This window comes from Lachancea thermotolerans, assembly GCF_000142805.1.
Source record: "Lachancea thermotolerans CBS 6340 chromosome A complete sequence".
NCBI classification, from domain to species: Eukaryota; Fungi; Ascomycota; class Saccharomycetes; order Saccharomycetales; family Saccharomycetaceae; genus Lachancea; species Lachancea thermotolerans.
This window is the reverse complement of record NC_013077.1, coordinates 482,246-501,128: the sequence shown is the minus strand read 5'-3', so window position 1 is coordinate 501,128 and position 18,883 is coordinate 482,246. Positions and strand designations below refer to the sequence as shown.

At 50.9% G+C, this 18,883-nt stretch overlaps 7 protein-coding genes across 7 annotated transcripts; 5 read left to right on the top strand and 2 right to left on the bottom strand.

Annotated features, from left to right (window-relative positions):
- Positions 1-622: 622 nt before the first annotated feature.
- On the top strand, positions 623-4,972 carry KLTH0A06006g (KLTH0A06006p; the record flags this gene model as incomplete). The annotated part of the gene is made up of 1 exon (XM_002551674.1): positions 623-4,972. The coding sequence occupies one exon, from the start codon at positions 623-625 to the stop codon at positions 4,970-4,972; it is 4,350 nt and encodes a 1,449-aa protein (XP_002551720.1).
- Positions 4,973-5,179: 207 nt separating this feature from the next.
- KLTH0A05984g (uncharacterized protein) lies at positions 5,180-5,836 on the bottom strand (the record flags this gene model as incomplete). Its single annotated transcript, XM_002551673.1, has 1 exon — positions 5,180-5,836. The coding sequence occupies one exon, from the start codon at positions 5,834-5,836 to the stop codon at positions 5,180-5,182; it is 657 nt and encodes a 218-aa protein (XP_002551719.1).
- A 450-nt stretch (positions 5,837-6,286) lies between these two features.
- Positions 6,287-9,010, top strand: PHO91 (Pho91p; the record flags this gene model as incomplete). The annotated part of the gene is made up of 1 exon (XM_002551672.1): positions 6,287-9,010. One exon carries the CDS (start codon positions 6,287-6,289, stop codon positions 9,008-9,010), a length of 2,724 nt encoding a protein of 907 aa, XP_002551718.1.
- An 81-nt stretch (positions 9,011-9,091) lies between these two features.
- Positions 9,092-10,567, bottom strand: URK1 (uridine kinase URK1; the record flags this gene model as incomplete). The annotated part of the gene is made up of 1 exon (XM_002551671.1): positions 9,092-10,567. One exon carries the CDS (start codon positions 10,565-10,567, stop codon positions 9,092-9,094), a length of 1,476 nt encoding a protein of 491 aa, XP_002551717.1.
- A 198-nt stretch (positions 10,568-10,765) lies between these two features.
- Positions 10,766-13,456, top strand: PRP2 (DEAH-box RNA-dependent ATPase PRP2; the record flags this gene model as incomplete). The annotated part of the gene is made up of 1 exon (XM_002551670.1): positions 10,766-13,456. The coding sequence occupies one exon, from the start codon at positions 10,766-10,768 to the stop codon at positions 13,454-13,456; it is 2,691 nt and encodes an 896-aa protein (XP_002551716.1).
- Positions 13,457-13,643: 187 nt separating this feature from the next.
- GLO1 (lactoylglutathione lyase GLO1) lies at positions 13,644-14,684 on the top strand (the record flags this gene model as incomplete). The annotated part of the gene is made up of 1 exon (XM_002551669.1): positions 13,644-14,684. One exon carries the CDS (start codon positions 13,644-13,646, stop codon positions 14,682-14,684), a length of 1,041 nt encoding a protein of 346 aa, XP_002551715.1.
- Positions 14,685-15,801: 1,117 nt separating this feature from the next.
- On the top strand, positions 15,802-18,822 carry PFK2 (6-phosphofructokinase subunit beta; the record flags this gene model as incomplete). Its single annotated transcript, XM_002551668.1, has 1 exon — positions 15,802-18,822. The coding sequence occupies one exon, from the start codon at positions 15,802-15,804 to the stop codon at positions 18,820-18,822; it is 3,021 nt and encodes a 1,006-aa protein (XP_002551714.1).
- Between the last annotated feature and the right edge of the window lie 61 nt (positions 18,823-18,883).

Below are 18,883 nucleotides of genomic sequence, written 5' to 3'. Positions count from 1 at the left end.
TGCCAGTGCCGTGATCTCGCGTCGCCAGCATTGCGCCAGTCACGAAAAAACGCTCTTTCCCAGATCTGCGCAATTTGCCTGCGCCGCGGCTCAGACTCCGGCTGATCAGTCTCGTTTCATCAAGTTGCACCTATTGAAAGTTTATTTATGGGCACGCCGATGCAGGCATGCTTCAGTATCAAGTACGCGTCGCCACGAGCCACCACATATCGCCGCGGCCCATAGAAGGCCCAACCGTCCCGCATCACCAGTGTGCGGACGTCGCCAAAGAAGCCTAAGCACGGACCTTTTAAATGTTGGACTCCGTATATGGCGATATCCTCTACTGTCTCTACTGCCCCTGCGTTTCCGGGGTATTTGGCGCCCACTCAATTCACATGCAACTGAAACTTCATGCGTGTTTGACTCGTTTGTTTGAAAGCAGCGGCGCGTTCTGTGCGCGAAGAGTAAACAATCAGGTCATTTTAGACGCGGGTTTCCCGCTGTCTCGAAACATTCTTCGACGGTTCTGATCAAACATTCTCGCCGGACGCGAAATATCTGATATAAAGAAGCCAGTGAGCGTGACAAGGATTTTAGTCCCTGTGAGAAGCGTCGCATTAGAGGGCAGCAAAGCAAGACCATGATCAAGATCAGAGCATTCACCAAGAAGCTGTCTGGTGGGTTCGACAGCCCTAAGGCGCACAAGAAACGGTCGGTATCCGAGTATGACAAGAAGCATGAAAGCTCGAGATCGGCCAGATCCAGCATGCGGAGAAGAGCAATTTCTTCGACTCAAAACATCAAAACAGAGCTTCCACCACTGCCCACACAGGAATACACGCTGTCGACAGCCAGCACAGCGTCGCAGGATGACACGCTAGGGTCGCCGGCACGTGCGTCGCGTTCCGGAAAGCACTACATTTACGACCAGGAGGCGTACAAGAAGGCGAGTAGCGCACTGGCCAAGCCCGACCCCAACTACAGCATTTTGAACAAGAAAAACGGCATCAATCCAACATCCGCGAAAGACGTAATGCACTACCTGGTGCTGCATTTCAAGCATACCCTCATACAGCAGACAACCGGCGAGTCAGACAAGAAAATGGATAGCATCAAAGCGGCAATGGAGATTTTTCGGCCCAATTTGTCGCACTACGTGTCACACGAGGTCGGAGAGACTATACATATCCTGGAGTCCTTTTTTCCTCTTGATGGGTGCTCGCTGACTGGCGATGCACTGAAAAAAGAGATAAATGAGCAAATTGGCACCTCCAAGCATAAACTGATTTTGGCACTCCGGATCATATGGTCCAAGCTCCCCCTAGGGGTTGTTCCGTGGGAATCCTATCTCAAGTTCTGCACTGTGGAGTCCAAGCAAAACTTTTCAAAGATGTGCTTTGAGAACTTCCTGCCCCAAGTTCTTCCTGACAATGACTACAAGTGCTGTGCATTTGATTTCATGGACGTGCTCGTCTCAATTATATCCATGGTGGACTTGGTGGTGGACAAAGCCGCCCAGATGGACTTGCTGTTTACTGCAGGTCAGGTCTGTTTTGTGAAGACACCCGAACTTCTGAATTACATCGATCATAAGGACAGCGAAAACGCGGATTGCATCACTCTAGCCAAGCTGTACCGTGCCCGGGGTGAGGCTCTGTACCGTCTTTTCGTGTCCTACCTTAACTCCCTTGCCGAGGAAGGCAAAATAAAGAACTTCTACCTTATAGACAACTTCCGCATAGATGAATACCCTCCAAAGCCTTACAGGCCCGTCACTCAACGCGCCCTCACGCTCACTATCCCACAGCTATGGGACCCAGAAGAAAATAATTTTAATGAGCTCATACGAGTTGCGGCAAAGACGCAGATCAGAACATACTCTTCCAATCATCCGTTTTCCAAGCTGGAAAACTCTTTTCTCGACAAATTTGAGGAGAACCCTTACAAAATAGTGAGTACATTGTTCTCTCGGTCCTCGAAGCGCTATCTTTACAAATTTGATCCTCATTTCGATGCAGAGTATTTTAAGCCACTGAGTAAGAAGTACGGCACCCCTTCCACGCTTGGTCCTGGTGACCAGCAGGCCGTGGCAACCTGGATAAACTCATGCAAAGAACGAGGTTTCAACGACTTTCTATCAGTTCTTGACGACAACAACCATGGCGAAGGCACTCTAGCCCTAGGGTTCAGTTTCCCTAAAGTCAGCCAGGAAGAGTCGGAATCTCTTCCCCCAGTTCGCGTTTCCAAGGTAGAAATTTCTGAGTGCTTCATTTCGTCTTGGAAATATGAGACATTTCTAGCTAAAGTGCACAACACTTTAGTTATAAAGCTGACAAAACGCATCGGCGATTGCGAGTGGTTGGTCATAGCGATGGATGAAAGAGTTGGCAATTTCGGGTATGTGGCCCCAAGCAAGCCTAATGAGTCGGCCAAGGAACGCGACTGGTCTACGTTAAGCACGCCTCCTCTACCATCTAAAAACCCTGCGAGCTACCATTCTGCGTCTGACAGCATGTCTTCAGTCAAAACAAGACCTCCTCCTCCTAGTCTTCTGGGCGAACCATCTTCATCGCCTTTGCTGGACTCTGCGACTGGTGTATTCTCGGATCGCTCAAGTGTCAGACTTTCATCGAGGCCTACGTCAGATCTAACCTCTGTCTACTCGAATGTGAGACATCACACCAAGAATAATAGCTCATTCGACCAACGTAAATTCAGTGCATTTGATGTTCATGAGTCGCCTCTTCAGCACTCCTCCCCCCGTCTATCAAGTCAATCGGAGCATGTAACCAAGGTCGGGAGCCATTCATCGAAGGTATCTTCAAGAGTAATTTCCGTTAGCAGCCCGCTTTCTGAAGTTCGCGACGATGAGGAAACTCAACCTCTTAGAACTGAAAAGAAGGAAGCGACGGAAACCCCCTCAGTTCAGCACAAGTCGCACTCGAACAAAAACGACGCGAATGAGAGCCAGCTACAACAGCCGAAGACTGGTGCCGAAGCTGCTGCAAAGCCAGAAATCTCGAGAGGCTTAGAGAGCCCCTTGAAGCTTGACAGAGTGCCAGCAAGCCAAGGCACGGCGAAAGTCGAGAACTCTGCAAGGGTCGAAGAGCCGCTGAAGTCCGAACAAACAGAGAAGGTTGGCCAGCATGCGGAGGCTGAAAAATGCGCGGAAGCCAAAACTCCTGTCAATGCCGAAAACCCTGTTAAGGTTGAGGAACCCTTGAAGGCTGAGGAATCCTTGAAGTTCGAGAAGCCTGAGGAGACTGAAGAACCTGAGAAGACCGAAAAACCTGAGAAGACCGGGGAGGCTTTGAAGGCCAACAAGCCCTTAAAAACCGAGGAACCTTTAAAGGCCGAGGAGCCTGTGAAGGCTAAAGAAGTTGTCGAGAACGAGGAGCCTGTGAAGGCTACCGGGGACGAGAAATTTGTCAAGGCCGAGGAGCCCTCCAAGCTTGAAAAGCCTTATGAGGTGGGAAGGTCTGCGGAGATCAATGAATCTGTGAAGACCGAAGAACAACCTAAGATCGAAGAGCATGCGAAGGCCGAAGAACCGGTTAGAGGTGAAGAGCTTTTGAAGGCGAAAGAATTTTCTAAGGTCAAACAATTGGCTCAGCTTGACGATGAACCGAAAGTTGAGACTACGATAAAGAGTAACGACATCAACGAAAACACAGTGCCATTGTGCGGGCAGAGCCCAACTGAAAAGGAGGAAACGGTTCAATCCAGTAGTCCTGATGAGAACGTTGAAGCGAAAAATGCTTTGGCAGAATCAGCAGCCAACAGGACCCTTCATGCAGAAGAAAATTATAGCCTTTCGAAAAACGGAAAGAACTTGACACAGCTGAGGCTAAGCAAAGGTTCCACTGACTCTGACAGTAGTGGAGAAACATCTTCAGATCAGGAAATATCCTCTCTGGAATCAGCAGTTGAAGTACCCGAAGTCCATGGCCAGAAGCCAGGCTTCGGTCATTCCTCGGAGACGCTGACTATCGGTGACAACCTCGCAAAGAATGAAAGGAAACAAAAGGGCCTTTCCGAATCCACGCAGACCACAATTGACTGGGCTCAGCAGAGCGAACCATCTGACAGCGCCAAAAAGCCCGAGTCTGAGTCGAAGGCCGATAGTAAGGCCGAAGTCACCCTACAGTCCCCGCTAGCCATCAAACTCAAGTACGAGGATAGCTCTCTCTCCGTTTCGACACCTGTCAATGCTCTGCCACCAAACGGCCTGCCACAGCTGCCAATGAAGGTGCAGAACCCTTCTGTGGCATCTTTCGCAGATGCTACGGTTAAACCGGATTCCGCAGAATCGACGATGGACACCAGCGAAACAACCCAGGTTCAAGAAGAGCCCAAGGCGAAAGCCAAGGCTGCCACAAAAAATCCTGAGCCATACTCCGGCTCCATACAGAAGAGAAACTCGCGCGTCGTCGAGGAGCTACGCAAGAGCAAGATCCTTTCGAATGACGTTTTGACGGAAGACCTACTGAGCGATCTCCTCGAGAACTACGATACCCTCAGCACGGAGCCCATAAACTCCGAAAACGGGCCCACAGTGTTCGAGAGGGTCCGCGTGTACTTTGAGCGGCAGGCCGCGAACGCGGAGGAGGCGTTCTCGGGCAGCACCGACGGAGACAGCCCTGCGACTCGCGAGTCGCACACAGAGTCGCTAAACTCAAAGAACGGGACCTGGTTCAGCTGCAACGTGACACCGCCCAACCGCTCTGGCAAGAGGGTGAAGAATCCTAAGAACCTGCAACTGCACGGAACAGAGCGGGCCGCGGGCGGGCCCGACGGGTCTGGCGCGCTGAGCCGTACGCCGAGCGTCGCAGGTCGCGGTTTGGAGAAGAACGGCGTGTGGCTGGAGCTGGAGGACCACCCATCGTCGCCGGCGGAGATGTCGAGTCCCACACAGGCTATGTTCCGTCACATGATGATGAAAACCAAGCGGAGCCTGCGTAGCCTGAAAAAGAGCAGCGACGCAGCCTAGAGAGGGCACCAGCCACGCCGCATAGATAGAGCGTTAGTATTCAAAATAGATCATCACAACACATTACTAAACCTGGAGAAGCTGAAGGCGACTAGCGCGTGTATCGTGAAATCGTATATTGCTCATCGTATGAGGCCAGCGGCCGCCATCCCTGCGGTCTCGCTGCCCGGCCTGGCCGCTGGCCTTTTATATTCGTAAACTAGATAGCTAGGTTCCAGGATCCTCGTAGAGAGCCTTGCGAAACTTGATCGCGGTTGATTTCCGCCGATGGTGATGTCTATCGCAAGGCGTGCTGGCGTCGATCCAGCAGTCGCCGTGCGCGTCGTGGGACGCACACTCGTGTCCCGGGCAGGCGCCCAGCGCCTCAGAATCTTGGCTTCCAGTGCGCGATCGCGGCGATTGCTGCGAGGACGATGACAAGAGGCTCGAGTTTCGCGACGGCGGCGGCGCCGCCGCCGCAGTCGGCACCCGCGTCTCCACACCGCCCGCTCCCTGCTGCGCGACCGACGTTCTCGGGCTCGTGCCCGGGCTCGTGCCCGGACTCACCTCCTCGCCACCCGCGCCCCACAGTGCCCCGGGCCCGCTCATCGAGGTCTCTCTCGAGTGCACACACTGGTACAGATCGCTCACCCGCATCGACGCCGACAGCCGCCGCGTCGGCGCGGCCTCCGGCGTCGAGCCCTGCCCGGGTCCGCGCCAAGGCTCCACCACACAGATCGACGTGCCCTGGACCGATCCCCGTCGCGATCCATGCTCCCACGCCGCGCCCTCCGCGGACCCTGCGCCCGTCTCACCATTGTCCTCCGCCACCGCGTACCGCACCACCAAATGCGCGTCTACAGGCCTGTTCTCGCTGCTTTCCATGCTTCTTCCTGTGCCCGCACTTGCCTCCCGTCCTCGCCAATCCAATGGCTACCTATCAAGTTATATATACGAATCTACACACTGATGCCCAGCCTCTGTTGCGCGGCGTGTGTTTGGTCAAGGATCTACTCCCGCGCAAGAATGCCCCCCGCGGGCCCATTTTATGTCAACTTTTTCATGCTCCCAGCAAAACGGTCAGGGTGCCCGTGGGCGACGTCCGCCGCACTTGTCGTGCAAGTAGCAATGCGTAGTGGCGGGGGAGACGAGCCCGGAGAGCGCCCAAGGGCCTGGAACGCGGGCTGTGGCGGCGCCAGGCACGGCGATCATCGGGTCACGGTATACGGAGATCTCGGGGCATTTAGTCACGTGCCGCGTTTCAGTATGTCACTCTGTACGTCATTATTGGTATCGCTTGGGACGGAGGTGTTCACGTGACATCCTAATGACCACATGACTGCGTCGCTATATACGTCGAATCTCCGTCACGTGGCAGAGGTCTCGCGCACGTGCTTGAGGTCACGTGCCTGCCCCGGGGGTTATTCTCCCGTCGGTGATCTTCCCGTCCACCGCCAGATCGCTTCGCTCATCAAAGTCCCGCGCGCCAGCCATCGCTCTCTAGCACTACTCCCCCACCGCCCGATGAAGTTCTCCCACTCGCTGCAGTTCAACGCTGTGCCCGAGTGGTCCTCGCGCTACATCGCGTACTCGCAGCTCAAGCGGCTCATCTACACGCTCCAGAAGGAAAAGCTCTACCAGAGCAGCGTCTCGGACCCGGAGCTCGTCCCGCTCCACGACAGCTATGAGCACAAGTTCCTCGAGGCGCTCGACAAGGAGCTCCACAAAATTGACGCCTTCTTCGCGCAGCAGGAGACGCGCATCTTCGCCAGCTACCACGAGCTGAAGGACGACGTAGCCGAGTTCTACGCGCAGCAGCCGCTGCACGAGTTCCTCAGCCGCCGCAGCAGTGCCTCCGGCGCCTCCGCCGTGTCCGAGGGCTTGCGCCCGGCGCTGCGGCACGCCGCCTCACTGTCGGACGACGACGACGACGACGATGACGACGACGATGACGACGACGATGACGACGGCCACAACAACCGCGCTGGCAACGGCGGCCACGCCAACAGCACGAATAACAGCGGCTTCCGCAGGCGCGGCAACTCCGCCAGCGAAATGGTACCGCTCGTGTCCCGCAGCACCCACTACGCGGGTCTCCTCGACCCGCTGATGGAGGACCGTATCAACCTCAAGAAGCGGCTTGTCGTCGCCTACACGCAGCTCTCGGAGCTCAAGAGCTTCATAGAGCTCAACCAGACCGGATTTTCCAAGATCTGTAAAAAGTTCGACAAAAGTCTTGACACCAACGTCAAGCCCGGCTACATCGCAAGCCTGTCCTCCCGCGCCCACGTGTTTAGCCCTGCCGCCCTCGCTGACATTGATGCCTCCATCGGCGACGCCATCTCCATGTACGCGCGCCTGCTGGGCCTCTCCACCGACCCCAACCAGGACCCCGCGGCCATTGAGGAGGCCGAGCGCGAGCTTTCGCTCCACCTACGCGAGCATGTCGTCTGGGAGAGGAATACGGTGTGGAAGGACATGATGAACCTCGAGCGCCAGGCCCAAAACTTCAAGACTGCCGCCCACGCGAAACGCAAGGCTACGCAAAAGTCGCTTGACGACGAGGTGCGCATGTCTCCGTCCCCCGACGAGCTGCCCAATGCCACTCTTACCGATGCGCTCCATATGACGCCAGCACACTACTTCCGTGTGCTTCTGAGGTCCCCAGGTATTCTTCGTTTCACGGGTATCACAGCGATCTTCCTGCTCATTCTCGAGTTCGTACCAATCCGCGATACGCTCCAGAAAAACTGTCTTTCCATCGTAATCTACGCCTCTATGCTCTGGGCCACTGAAACGATCCCGCTATTTGTTACTTCACTGTTGGTCCCACTCCTAATCGTTGTGCTGCCCGTTCTCAAGGACTCTGAGGGCAATGTAATGACCTCTCAGCAGTCTTCCCAGTACATTCTCTCTACTATGTGGTCGAGTGTGATTATGCTACTTCTGGGTGGTTTTACCTTGGCTGCGGCGCTCTCCAAGTACAACGTTGCTAAAGTTGTGTCTACCCATGTCCTGGCTTCTGCGGGAACAAACCCCAAAATTATCCTTCTCACAAACATGTGCGTGGCCCTGTTCGTGTCTATGTGGGTTTCTAACGTTGCGGCCCCAGTCTTGTGTTACTCTATTATTCAGCCTCTGTTACGCACGTTGCCCAAGAACAGTTCTTTTGCCAAGTCCTTGATCCTTGGCATTGCGCTTGCCTCGAACATTGGAGGGATGGCGTCGCCTATCGCTTCGCCTCAAAACATTTTCTCAATTGGAATGATGGACCCACAGCCCACTTGGGGACAGTGGTTTATTGTTGCCCTGCCAGTTTGTGCCATTTGTACCCTGGGTATATGGGTGATGTTGCTCATAAGTTTCCCCGTTGATAGAAGTCTCAAACTTTTGCAACTTCATCCCATCAAAGATCCATTCACTGTTCAGCAGTGGTACGTTACTCTCGTCACTATTGTCACTATTGTACTGTGGTGCATGGCCAAACAATTGAGTGGCATTTTTGGTGAAATGGGAATTATTTCAATCATTCCTATCCTGCTTCTCTTTGGAACCGGGATGCTAAGCTCAAGCGACTTTAACAACTTCATGTGGACCATTGTTGTCTTAGCAATGGGAGGGACGACGCTTGGTAAGGCAGTCACATCCTCAGGCCTTTTGGCCTCGATCGCCAACACTATAAAGGACCATGTGCAAGACAAACCGATTTTTCTCATTGTACTCATCTTCGGAATTGTGATTCTCGTAATGGCGACGTTCGTTTCACACACCGTCGCCGCCATGATTATTGTGCCACTGATGAGCGAAATTGGAAAGAACCTGCCAAACGGAGACCACTCGAGACTGTTGATAATGATTGCCGCGCTGCTATGCTCCGCTGCCATGGGTCTTCCAACGTCAGGATTCCCTAATGTGACCGCCATTTCAATGATAGACGAATTGGGTGATAGATATCTAACGGTCGGGAACTTTATCACCCGAGGCGTGCCCGCCAGTATCTGGTCTTACTTTGTCATTACCACTGTAGGTTACGGGCTAATGAAGCTGATCGGCTATTAGCTAGACTATTTATGCATTAAAAATTAGTGTATTGTCTATACAAACTCAATAATATCGAGCTCGCTAGATGCAGTCAATCACTTAGTCGCAACCGAAGTATTGAGAGTCTACGAATCTTTTTCTCGCCCACTTGCAATGATGCGTCCCTAGTGCTTCGGTCGCCACAATCTCACCAGCATGAATTGTGACTGAGCCACTGAATGCATTGACGATACGGCGTATGCCAATCTCAGTTGCCAGGTAAACCAACACCTTTATCTTTGAAAGCGGAACACCATGGTCTAGTAAGACTTGAATAGCCATGATAACCGCTGCGCCAGATATAATTTGGGCATCGGCCAGTAAGACCTGTTCATAGTTTTCAAGACCGGGAGGTAGGAATTCGCAGTGAAGCTGCGGTTCACCAGTATTTGAATCAGACTGGATCAGAAGCTTGCCCATGGCCATCCCTGGAACCGCTTTCTTCAAAGACCTCATAAAGCAGTCGCCAGAGCGCACAATATTAATGGAGGCAACTTTGTCGAAGTGTACTGAAGGAGCAGTCACTTTGATTCCAGTTGGGGTTGTGATCTGCTTTTGTGGGTGCAACGGCATATCATCCAGGGCACGCGAGATTAAGATAGACGCAATTCTATCGAAGTAGAAAACGAAATCGTCTCTTGGTGTGTATTTGTCCAATAATATTGTCTTTAGTGCAACCACTTGGCTAGTGTGCTCAAGCTGATGGACGTTCCCCATCTCGCTTAAAGGCTTTAGTTCTTTGGTATGCCCAAGGTTTCTCAATTCCTGTAAATGCTTTCGCGATTTGACCTGTAGTCTCGATTTAATATGGTTGATAACCGTCTGAGTTGCGACAGCGTTGTTGCCCATCGAGGGAATTATCACGTCAGCATTTTTCATACTGGGGTTCACATATTTCTCAGCATTGGGCTTCACAAACTTTTCCCATTGCTGGATGCACCCGTCCAGCTCTCGTCCTCTGGAGATGATGTCTCGAGATAGTCTTCTTGCAAGGCAAACGTCCAGGTCGACATCAACAAAGACTTTCAAATCCATAAGATCCAGCAAGCGCTTGTCATGAAGAGCATAGATTCCTTCGACCACAATGACACTGGAACCATAAATTGTGACGCTCTTTCCAGGTACTCTGTTGTGGTGAACGAAGCTGTAAAGCGGGATCGACGTTTTCTTGCCTTCCTTCAAACTGCGGATACACTCATATGCAAGATCAAGGTCGATGGAATCGGGCTCGTCAAAATCAAAGTTGTTCTGAAACGCCTGTTCCCGCTGTTCTTGCGTCAAGGGTTTATAGAAATTGTCTAGAGATATCAAAACAGTCCAGGGCGTATTTATCGATGAGATGATCTTTGCTGCTACACTCGTTTTGCCGGAGCCGGAACTTCCTCCAACACCTATAACATAAGGCGTTGTCCAAGGTGGGATGTAACGAGGGCCGTGATCTGCAGGGTCTCCCGTCCTGCGCAGCTCTTGGGAGCCATCTTCGGGGCCAATGAAAAGGGAGAGGTTGCTATTTGAGTTAGATTCAAGCCCTCCCATGCCTTCTCGTAAACAAAGCGCCCTAAAAGCGGTCTGCCAGTTGGTTTTTAAAGCTTTGAAACCCTTGTGATGGGGTCGATGAGCTTAATCTCATCGCTGCAATACTCAAAATTTTTCAGATGATAGTAAATAAGGTAGGTAGCGATGAGCTACACACATCGTCAGCGTCCAGCTAACAAACTATAGAGGTGGCCACACATGAGCGGAACTATATCTGGAACCGGAAAAAGGCGACTGAAAAGCCATGATGTGGTTGATGATGCCCCGATCAAGAAGCCTAAAGCTCACGAAGAGGGTGCTTCTCAGAATGATGGTCTACAAGCACAGCAGAAGAGTACGGACCTAAATACTGGGGAAGTAGACCACAATATAGATGAAATGCGTATCCTCGCAAGGCGGCAATACTTGGCTTCGCGGGAACAGCTAAAACTACAAGTGCTGCAACAGGAGCTTGTTTTTCTCGAGAAAGACGTTGAGAAGTATGGATGGGAGCAGCTCACGCAAAAGGAGAGGGACGAAATTACCCTCAAAAGAGAACTAGTTGCCCTTGTCCAACAGCGCGAAGATGCTGGGAAACACGGATTCAAATTCCAAGATGACTATATTGACGAGAACGGGAGCATTGATTTGAACCGCAAGCAACAGCTTCTTAAGCGCAAGCCTGCTCAGAATGGTGAGAAAGAGTCTCGGCAGAAGCTATGGGAAGATCAACAAATGAAGAACGCAGTACGCGCTGCATCAGGTGCAGAAGAAATTTATGTTGAAGGTTCCCAAGGCTACGATTTTGTTTTCGATGACGAAGCTATGATCGAATTTACAGAGGATTCTAACGAAGATGTTCTTCCAGAAGAGCATTCTGAGTACGATAATAAGCTTCTAACAGAGCTTGAAAGGGAAAACAAGCGCTTGTTGACAATCCAGGAAACTCGCAAGTCTTTGCCTGTTTACCACTTTCGCCAAGAACTCCTCACAAGTATTAAAGAAAATCAGATTTTGATTGTAGTTGGTGAGACTGGTTCAGGAAAAACCACGCAACTGCCCCAGTATCTCGTGGAGGATGGATATACCCAGAGGGGTAGATACCAGATCGCGTGTACTCAACCTCGTCGTGTCGCTGCGACATCTGTGGCCGCCAGAGTAGCAGATGAGATGAATGTTGTATTGGGCAAACAAGTTGGGTATTCGATCAGATTTGAAGACAAAACAACTCCCGACACCACCATTTTGAAATATATGACGGACGGTATGCTTTTGCGAGAGTTCATGACCGACCCCGAGCTCAGCAAATATGCATGCATCATGATAGATGAGGCACACGAAAGAACTTTAGCAACAGATGTGCTTCTAGGACTGCTTAAAGACATACTACCCCACCGCAAAGACCTGAAACTCATCATCTCGTCTGCTACCATGAACGCCACGAAGTTTTCCAGCTTCTTTTACGATGCACCGATTTTCAACGTCCCGGGCAGGCGTTTCCCTGTAGATATACATTACACACTGCAACCTGAGGCTAATTATCTCAACGCGGCAGTAACTACTATTTTCCAAATTCACACCACTCAAGCGCTTCCAGGTGATATACTAGTGTTCTTGACTGGTCAAGAGGAGATTGAAGCTGCACAGCAAAGCTTGGAGGACATAGCGCATGCACTAGGTGACAAAATCAAAGACATGGTTATTGCCCCGATTTACGCCAATCTCCCACAAGAGCAGCAGTCCAAAATTTTTCAGAAAACACCGCAAGATTGCCGGAAAATTGTCCTGGCTACAAACATTGCAGAGACTTCACTTACTATCGACGGCATAAAGTACGTTGTTGATCCCGGCTTTGTTAAGGAAAACTCGTATGTTCCTTCAACTGGCATGTCTCAATTATTGACAGTGCCGTGCTCTCGCGCGTCGGTGGATCAGCGTGCTGGCCGTGCTGGTCGTGTCGGGCCGGGCAAGTGTTTTCGAATTTTCACGAAATGGTCGTATTTCCATGAACTTGAGCCTCTACCAAAGCCAGAAATACTGAGGACTAACTTGTCTCAAGTTGTTCTCCTACTTTTATCTCTAGGTGTAACTGACCTCATAAATTTTCCGCTTCTGGACAAGCCTAGCATTCCAGCGCTCAGCAAGGCGTTGGAGAACCTGTATATCCTTGGTGCGCTTAACAGTAAAGGCGTCATAACAAGGCTAGGGCGGATGATGTGCGAGTTTCCTTGCGAGCCAGACTTTGGGAAGGTCATTCACACTGCAGCTACACATGAGAGTTGTAAGGGCGCACTCGAGGAGGTTGTGACCATAGTTGCAATGCTTCATGAGACAGCTTCTATATTTGTGCACGCACGCGCCGAGCGTGACCAGAATAAAACGGCGGTTGTAGGAAAGGTCTCCAGCGACCATATGCTTTATTTGCGAACCTTTAACAGCTGGAGAGACATGGACTATTCAAAGTCTTGGTGCTTCGATCATAAGGTGCAATACAAGACGATGGTTAGAGTGCGAAACATCAGAGATCAACTTTGGAGATGTTGCGATAAACTCGGTCTGGCGGCTCTCAATGAAAAGGCCATGAAATCTTTAAATGTCGACGAAAACCTAGAACCTCGTATTATCAAGAGTTTTATTGCTGGTTTCCCAACTAACGTTGCTCGTCTGAGCCCTACTGGTTATCGAACCCTCGGGAAAAGTCAAGGTGGTGTCAATGTTAGCATACACCCAACAAGTACTGTTTTCCAGGCAGCTAGGCAAGACATGAAGAAACCTTCAAAGCTCATTCTCTACCAGCGACTCGTACTTACGTCAAAAGAATTTATGCGTGACTGCATGCCAGTTCCTCGTGAAGATTGGCTTCAAGAAATGGTTCCACACTACTTCAACGGCGACAATACTCAGGACTAGAAGCGTTATGGCATCAAAGTCGCTCAGTAATATTCGGATCTGTCGAAGTCCGAACTGCGCTATCAATGGATGGTGGTCAGGTGATCCTCTGATCACGTTTTTTTCATGCATTTTCATTCTTTGCTTGTCGGCCTCCATAGAATTGCAATCCCTAAGCAAATATTTTATTATATTTAAACCTTGAGAAATGCACTCAGTGGCAAGATACCTAGGACGTTTAACCAACGTTTATCGGCTACCTGCAATTCGAAAAATGAGTTCAGAAGCTAAATTCTACCCTATCAAAATTGAAGCGGCCCAAAATGATGCCTCGCTAAAACTCAATCACACATGCGTTAGGGTCAAAGACCCTCAACGCAGCGTTGAGTTTTACAAGAGCAAGTTCGGAATGGAGCTTGTGGGCCACAAGAAGTTCCCGGATGCAAAGTTTGATCTTTATTTCCTATCCTTCCCGAAGAGCAACCTACAGCACAACTCTAGAGGTGAAATTGACGTATTTCGCGAAAATGGGATGCTGGAGCTCACGCACAACTACGGTACAGAGAGTGACCCAACTTTCAAGGTGAACAATGGTAATGAAGAGCCATACCGCGGTTTTGGCCACATCTGTTTCAGTGTCGCAGACATCGAGAAAACCTGTAAAGACCTCGAAGAGAAGGGCGTCGCCTTCAAGAAGAAGTTAACAGACGGCCGTCAAAAGAATATAGCATTTGCACTCGACCCCGATGGATACTGGATTGAGCTTGTATCATACGGAAGATCCGACTCTGGGGAGCCCGTGAAGGACGAGGGTTACAAGTTCAACCACACCATGGTTCGTGTCAAGGATGCCCAAAAGTCGCTAGAGTTCTACCAAAATGTGCTAGGAATGAAGATTCTGGACATTAGCAAGCATGAAAACGCAAAGTTTACTCTGTACTTCCTGAGCTACGACGGCGCGAAGCCCAGATGGATGCAAGAGAGCGTGCTTGAGCTAACACACAATTGGGGGACCGAAAGCGACCCGGACTTCCAGTATCACAACGGTAACTCGGAGCCTCAAGGCTACGGACACATTTGCATCAGCCTCGAGGACCCAGAGACTTTGTGTAAGGAGATTGAGAGCCAATACGGTGACAAAGTTCAGTGGGGCGTTAAGTTCAACCAAGGCAAGATGAAGAACTTGGCCTTTATCAAGGATCCAGATGGATACTCAATCGAGGTTGTCCCATACGGGCTATGTACTTAAGTGCGAATAGAAATGCATCGTTCTTTGCCATGCGATCAGCGGGGCCGATAGGCAATTCTATTTCGGGCAATCGTCCCTCATGAGGTCTAAGTAATTTTGTTAATTTTTATGTTTCAAGCGTATGTCACAGCATTGGTCGCAACTGCTCCTTAAATTCCCGCCAACCCCAGGCTGACTCTGAGCAGATTCCGTCACAATTGCGGATCAGTCGTAGAATCTTCGCTGAGTTCAGGCAGTGGTAGCTAATGAAGTATCCAACACAGCGACGTCAAGGAGCTATTGCTTTATTTCGAAGAATTGCAACTCATAGACACACCTCAGTATAATCTGTTCTTAGGAACGCGTCGAACATTAGGTCTTCAATACCCCACGACAGTGCCATCTATAAGCCGGACTCGCCCATTGCCAAGCCAAATCCTAAAGAATTGTCACTTGCGTCCAAAATGATATGTTAATTAATATAAAGTTCTTCCGCTGTGATTGTTCTCTCACTCCTTGTTTGCCGCCCAAGACCAGAGAAGCATAGGCACAACAAAACAGATTGTTCAGGTGAGCCACAAATTTTGAACGAAATGCGAGCCCTAAGTTCCTGTTCAGTACTCTTGAAAGGTCATATGCCGGTCCCTCCAGACCGCTCTCAATTTTGTGTCTGAGTGTCATTTGAGTGAGATTTAGTGGGTGTATAGCAAGCATCCAAGGAAAATTCGTGCATGGTACGAGAACGTTACGTATCAGCTAAGAAACTTCAGTTCTCTGCTCAAAGCCAGAGGCGCCGCTCGCCAGTGTAAAGCCCTTCGGCGGATATCGCTGCTGCATCATGTGCCCAAGCCATTCCTAGATCACTAGGTCACTACTAACGAACATAGATCACAGTAAACGAAAATGACGTTGCGGAAGCGCGGGTTACAAAGTTAACAGATCCATCACGTGCTCCAGAGTGGCATCGCCCCCAACGGCAATATATGCCGCAGGCTTATGCAACATCACAGGGTCTCACACGGGCCGCAGCGACAAATTGTCGGCCAGCGACTCGCATGTTGCTTCTGGTCAAGTGGAAGCTGACTACGTAGTGGAAGTCAGCCTCTACAGGAACCCAAAATCACCTGTGAGAGGACGCATGCGCAACAGCGTGTCTATCACCTCATCCTTTTACGATTTTATAAAAGACAAGTTGAGAGAAGTCAGACCAAAGAGAGCGAATTTAGCGCAAAGAAGATCCAAATCGAATTTCTCGACCTCCGAAAGCATCTTTCTCAGCATCGAGATGACTGTTGATATTCCATTGGTCAACGGTACCTCAGAATGTACCGTGACCGCATATTCCAAAGACACCTATCAGTCGGCTGTGGACTTTTACGCGCAGTTCCTGCAGCTGGAGCAGGAGAGCGCGGCTGGCACATCGACCTTTCTCCGTAACTCGAACGTCGCGCTGGAAGTTGTTCTGGTTGAAGACTCCAAGAAGCACGCCGCGAGCGAGGAGCGTCTCCAAAAGCTCACCAGCAGCCTCGAGACGGCTGACTGGAGATCCCTTGTGTCTGACTCCCTAGTCTTCAAGGCTGTCGACGTGGCTCAGTGCAAGGCTAACCTAGAAGAGCAGAAGGCCAGCTACCAGGCCTACCCAACCGACCTGTTCCCTATGGAGCTCTACGCTGTCGACCCAGTCGGCAACGTTGTCGGTGTCACTAAGACCAAGAATGCTGTCAGCGCTATGCCTACTGCCCCCCCTGCTTCTAAGGGGAGCTTCACCTCCACAGCCCCATCTTCCGCACAGTCGACCATTGACTTGACAAGCGCAGGTTCCATGTCGATCTCGGACTCTTTGACTGCCGAGCCAAAGGGCTCTGAGCAGAAGGCCATTGCTGTCATGACCTCCGGTGGTGACGCTCCTGGTATGAACGCCAACGTTCGTGCCATTGTGCGTACTGCTATTTCTAAGGGCTGCCGTGCCTACGTTGTGATGGAGGGTTACGAAGGTTTGGTGCGTGGTGGCCCTGAGTACATCAAGCAATTCAACTGGGAAGACGTCCGTGGCTGGTCTAGCGAGGGTGGTACCAACATCGGTACTGCTCGTTGCATGGAATTCAGAGAGCGTGCGGGGAGACTTCTTGGTGCTTTGCACTTGATCGAGGCCGGTGTCGACGCATTGATCGTATGTGGCGGTGACGGTTCGCTAACCGGTGCTGACCTCTTCAGATCCGAGTGGCCATCTCTGCTCGAGGAACTGAGGGACACAGGCAAGATCACATCTGAACAGTACACTAGATACAAGCACCTGAACATTTGTGGTACTGTCGGGTCCATTGACAACGATATGTCTACCACCGATGCCACAATTGGTGCTTACTCTTCTCTGGACAGAATCTGCAGAGCCATTGACTACATTGAGGCAACCGCTAACTCTCACTCCAGAGCCTTCGTTGTCGAGGTCATGGGTAGAAACTGTGGTTGGTTGGCTTTGATGGCCGGTATTGCCACTACCGCTGACTACATTCTGATCCCAGAAAAGCCTGCTTCTTCCAGGGAATGGCAAGACCAGATGTGCGACATTGTCTCGAAGCACAGATCAAGAGGCAAGAGAACTACCATTGTTGTTGTTGCTGAAGGTGCCATTGCCAACGACCTGACTCCAATTTCTCCTAACGACGTCCACAAGGTCCTTGTTGACAGATTGGGTCTAGACACTAGAGTTACTACGCTAGGTCACGTCCAGAGAGGTGGTACTGCTGTTGCTTACGACCGTATTCTGGCCACTCTACAGGGTGTTGAGGCTGTCAATGCCGTTTTGGAATCCAGCCCAGACACTCCATCTCCTCTCATTGCCATCAACGAGAACAAAATCACTCGTAAGTCATTGGTTGACTCTGTCAGATTGACCAAGTCTGTTGCAGAGGCTATTCACGCCAAGGACTTCAAGAAAGCCATGAGCTTGAGAGACACTGAGTTTGTTGAGCACTTGAACAACTTCATGGCTGTCAACTCTGCCGACCACAACCCTCCTAAATTGCCACAAGAGAAGAGACTTAAGATTGCCATTGTTAACGTCGGTGCTCCCGCTGGTGGTATCAACTCCGCTGTCTACTCCATGGCTACCTACTGTATGTCTCAAGGTCACAGACCTTACGCTATCTACAACGGTTGGTCCGGTTTGGCCAGACATGAGAGTGTCCGTTCCCTAGACTGGAAGTCCATGCTTGGCTGGCAGAGCCGTGGTGGTTCCGAAATCGGTACCAACAGAGTTACCCCTGAGGAGGCTGACATCGGTATGATTGCCTACTACTTCCAGAAGTACCAGTTCGATGGTTTGATGATCGTTGGTGGTTTCGAGGCCTTTGTCTCTTTGCACCAGTTGGAAAGAGCAAGAGAAAACTACCCTGCTTTCAGAATTCCAATGGTGTTGATCCCAGCCACTCTGTCCAACAACGTTCCAGGTACTGAGTATTCCTTGGGTACTGACACCGCCCTTAACGCTTTGATGGACTACTGTGACGTTATCAAGCAGTCTGCTGCCTCCACCAGAGGTACTGCATTCGTTGTTGACGTCCAGGGTGGCAACTCAGGTTTCTTGGCGACAAATGCTTCTCTAGCTGTTGGCGCCCAGGTTTCCTACGTTCCAGAGGAGGGAATTTCTTTGGAGCAGCTGTCAGAGGACATTGAAACTCTACGCGAAAGCTTCGAGACCGCTCAAGGCAGAAACAGATTCGGTAAGTTGATCCTCAAGTCGAAGAACGCCTCTAAGGTGTTTACCCCAGAGGTCTTGGCTGAGGTCATGACTTCTGAGGCTAAGGGTTCATTCAGCGCCAAATCTGCAATCCCAGGTCACGTTCAACAGGGTGGTTTGCCATCTCCAATTGACAGAACCAGAGCCACAAGACTGGCTATCAAGGCTGTTGGTTACATTGAGCAGCAACAAGAGGTCATCGCGAAGGCTCGCGCTGACGATGAGGAGTTTGACCCAGACAACAAGGAGATTTCTGCCACTGCTGCCGTGCTAGGTATCAAGGGTTCCCACGTTGTGTTCTCCTCTATCAGACAAATCTACGACTTTGAGACTGAGGTCGTCAAGAGGATGCCAAAGGTCATCCACTGGGAAAGCACCAGAGCTATTGCTGACAGCTTGGTGGGTAGAAAGAAGGTGTAAACCAAGTGAACCTGGCCCAAGCCACTCGGTTTCCGAAAAAGCGACGACCTGCATAACAACC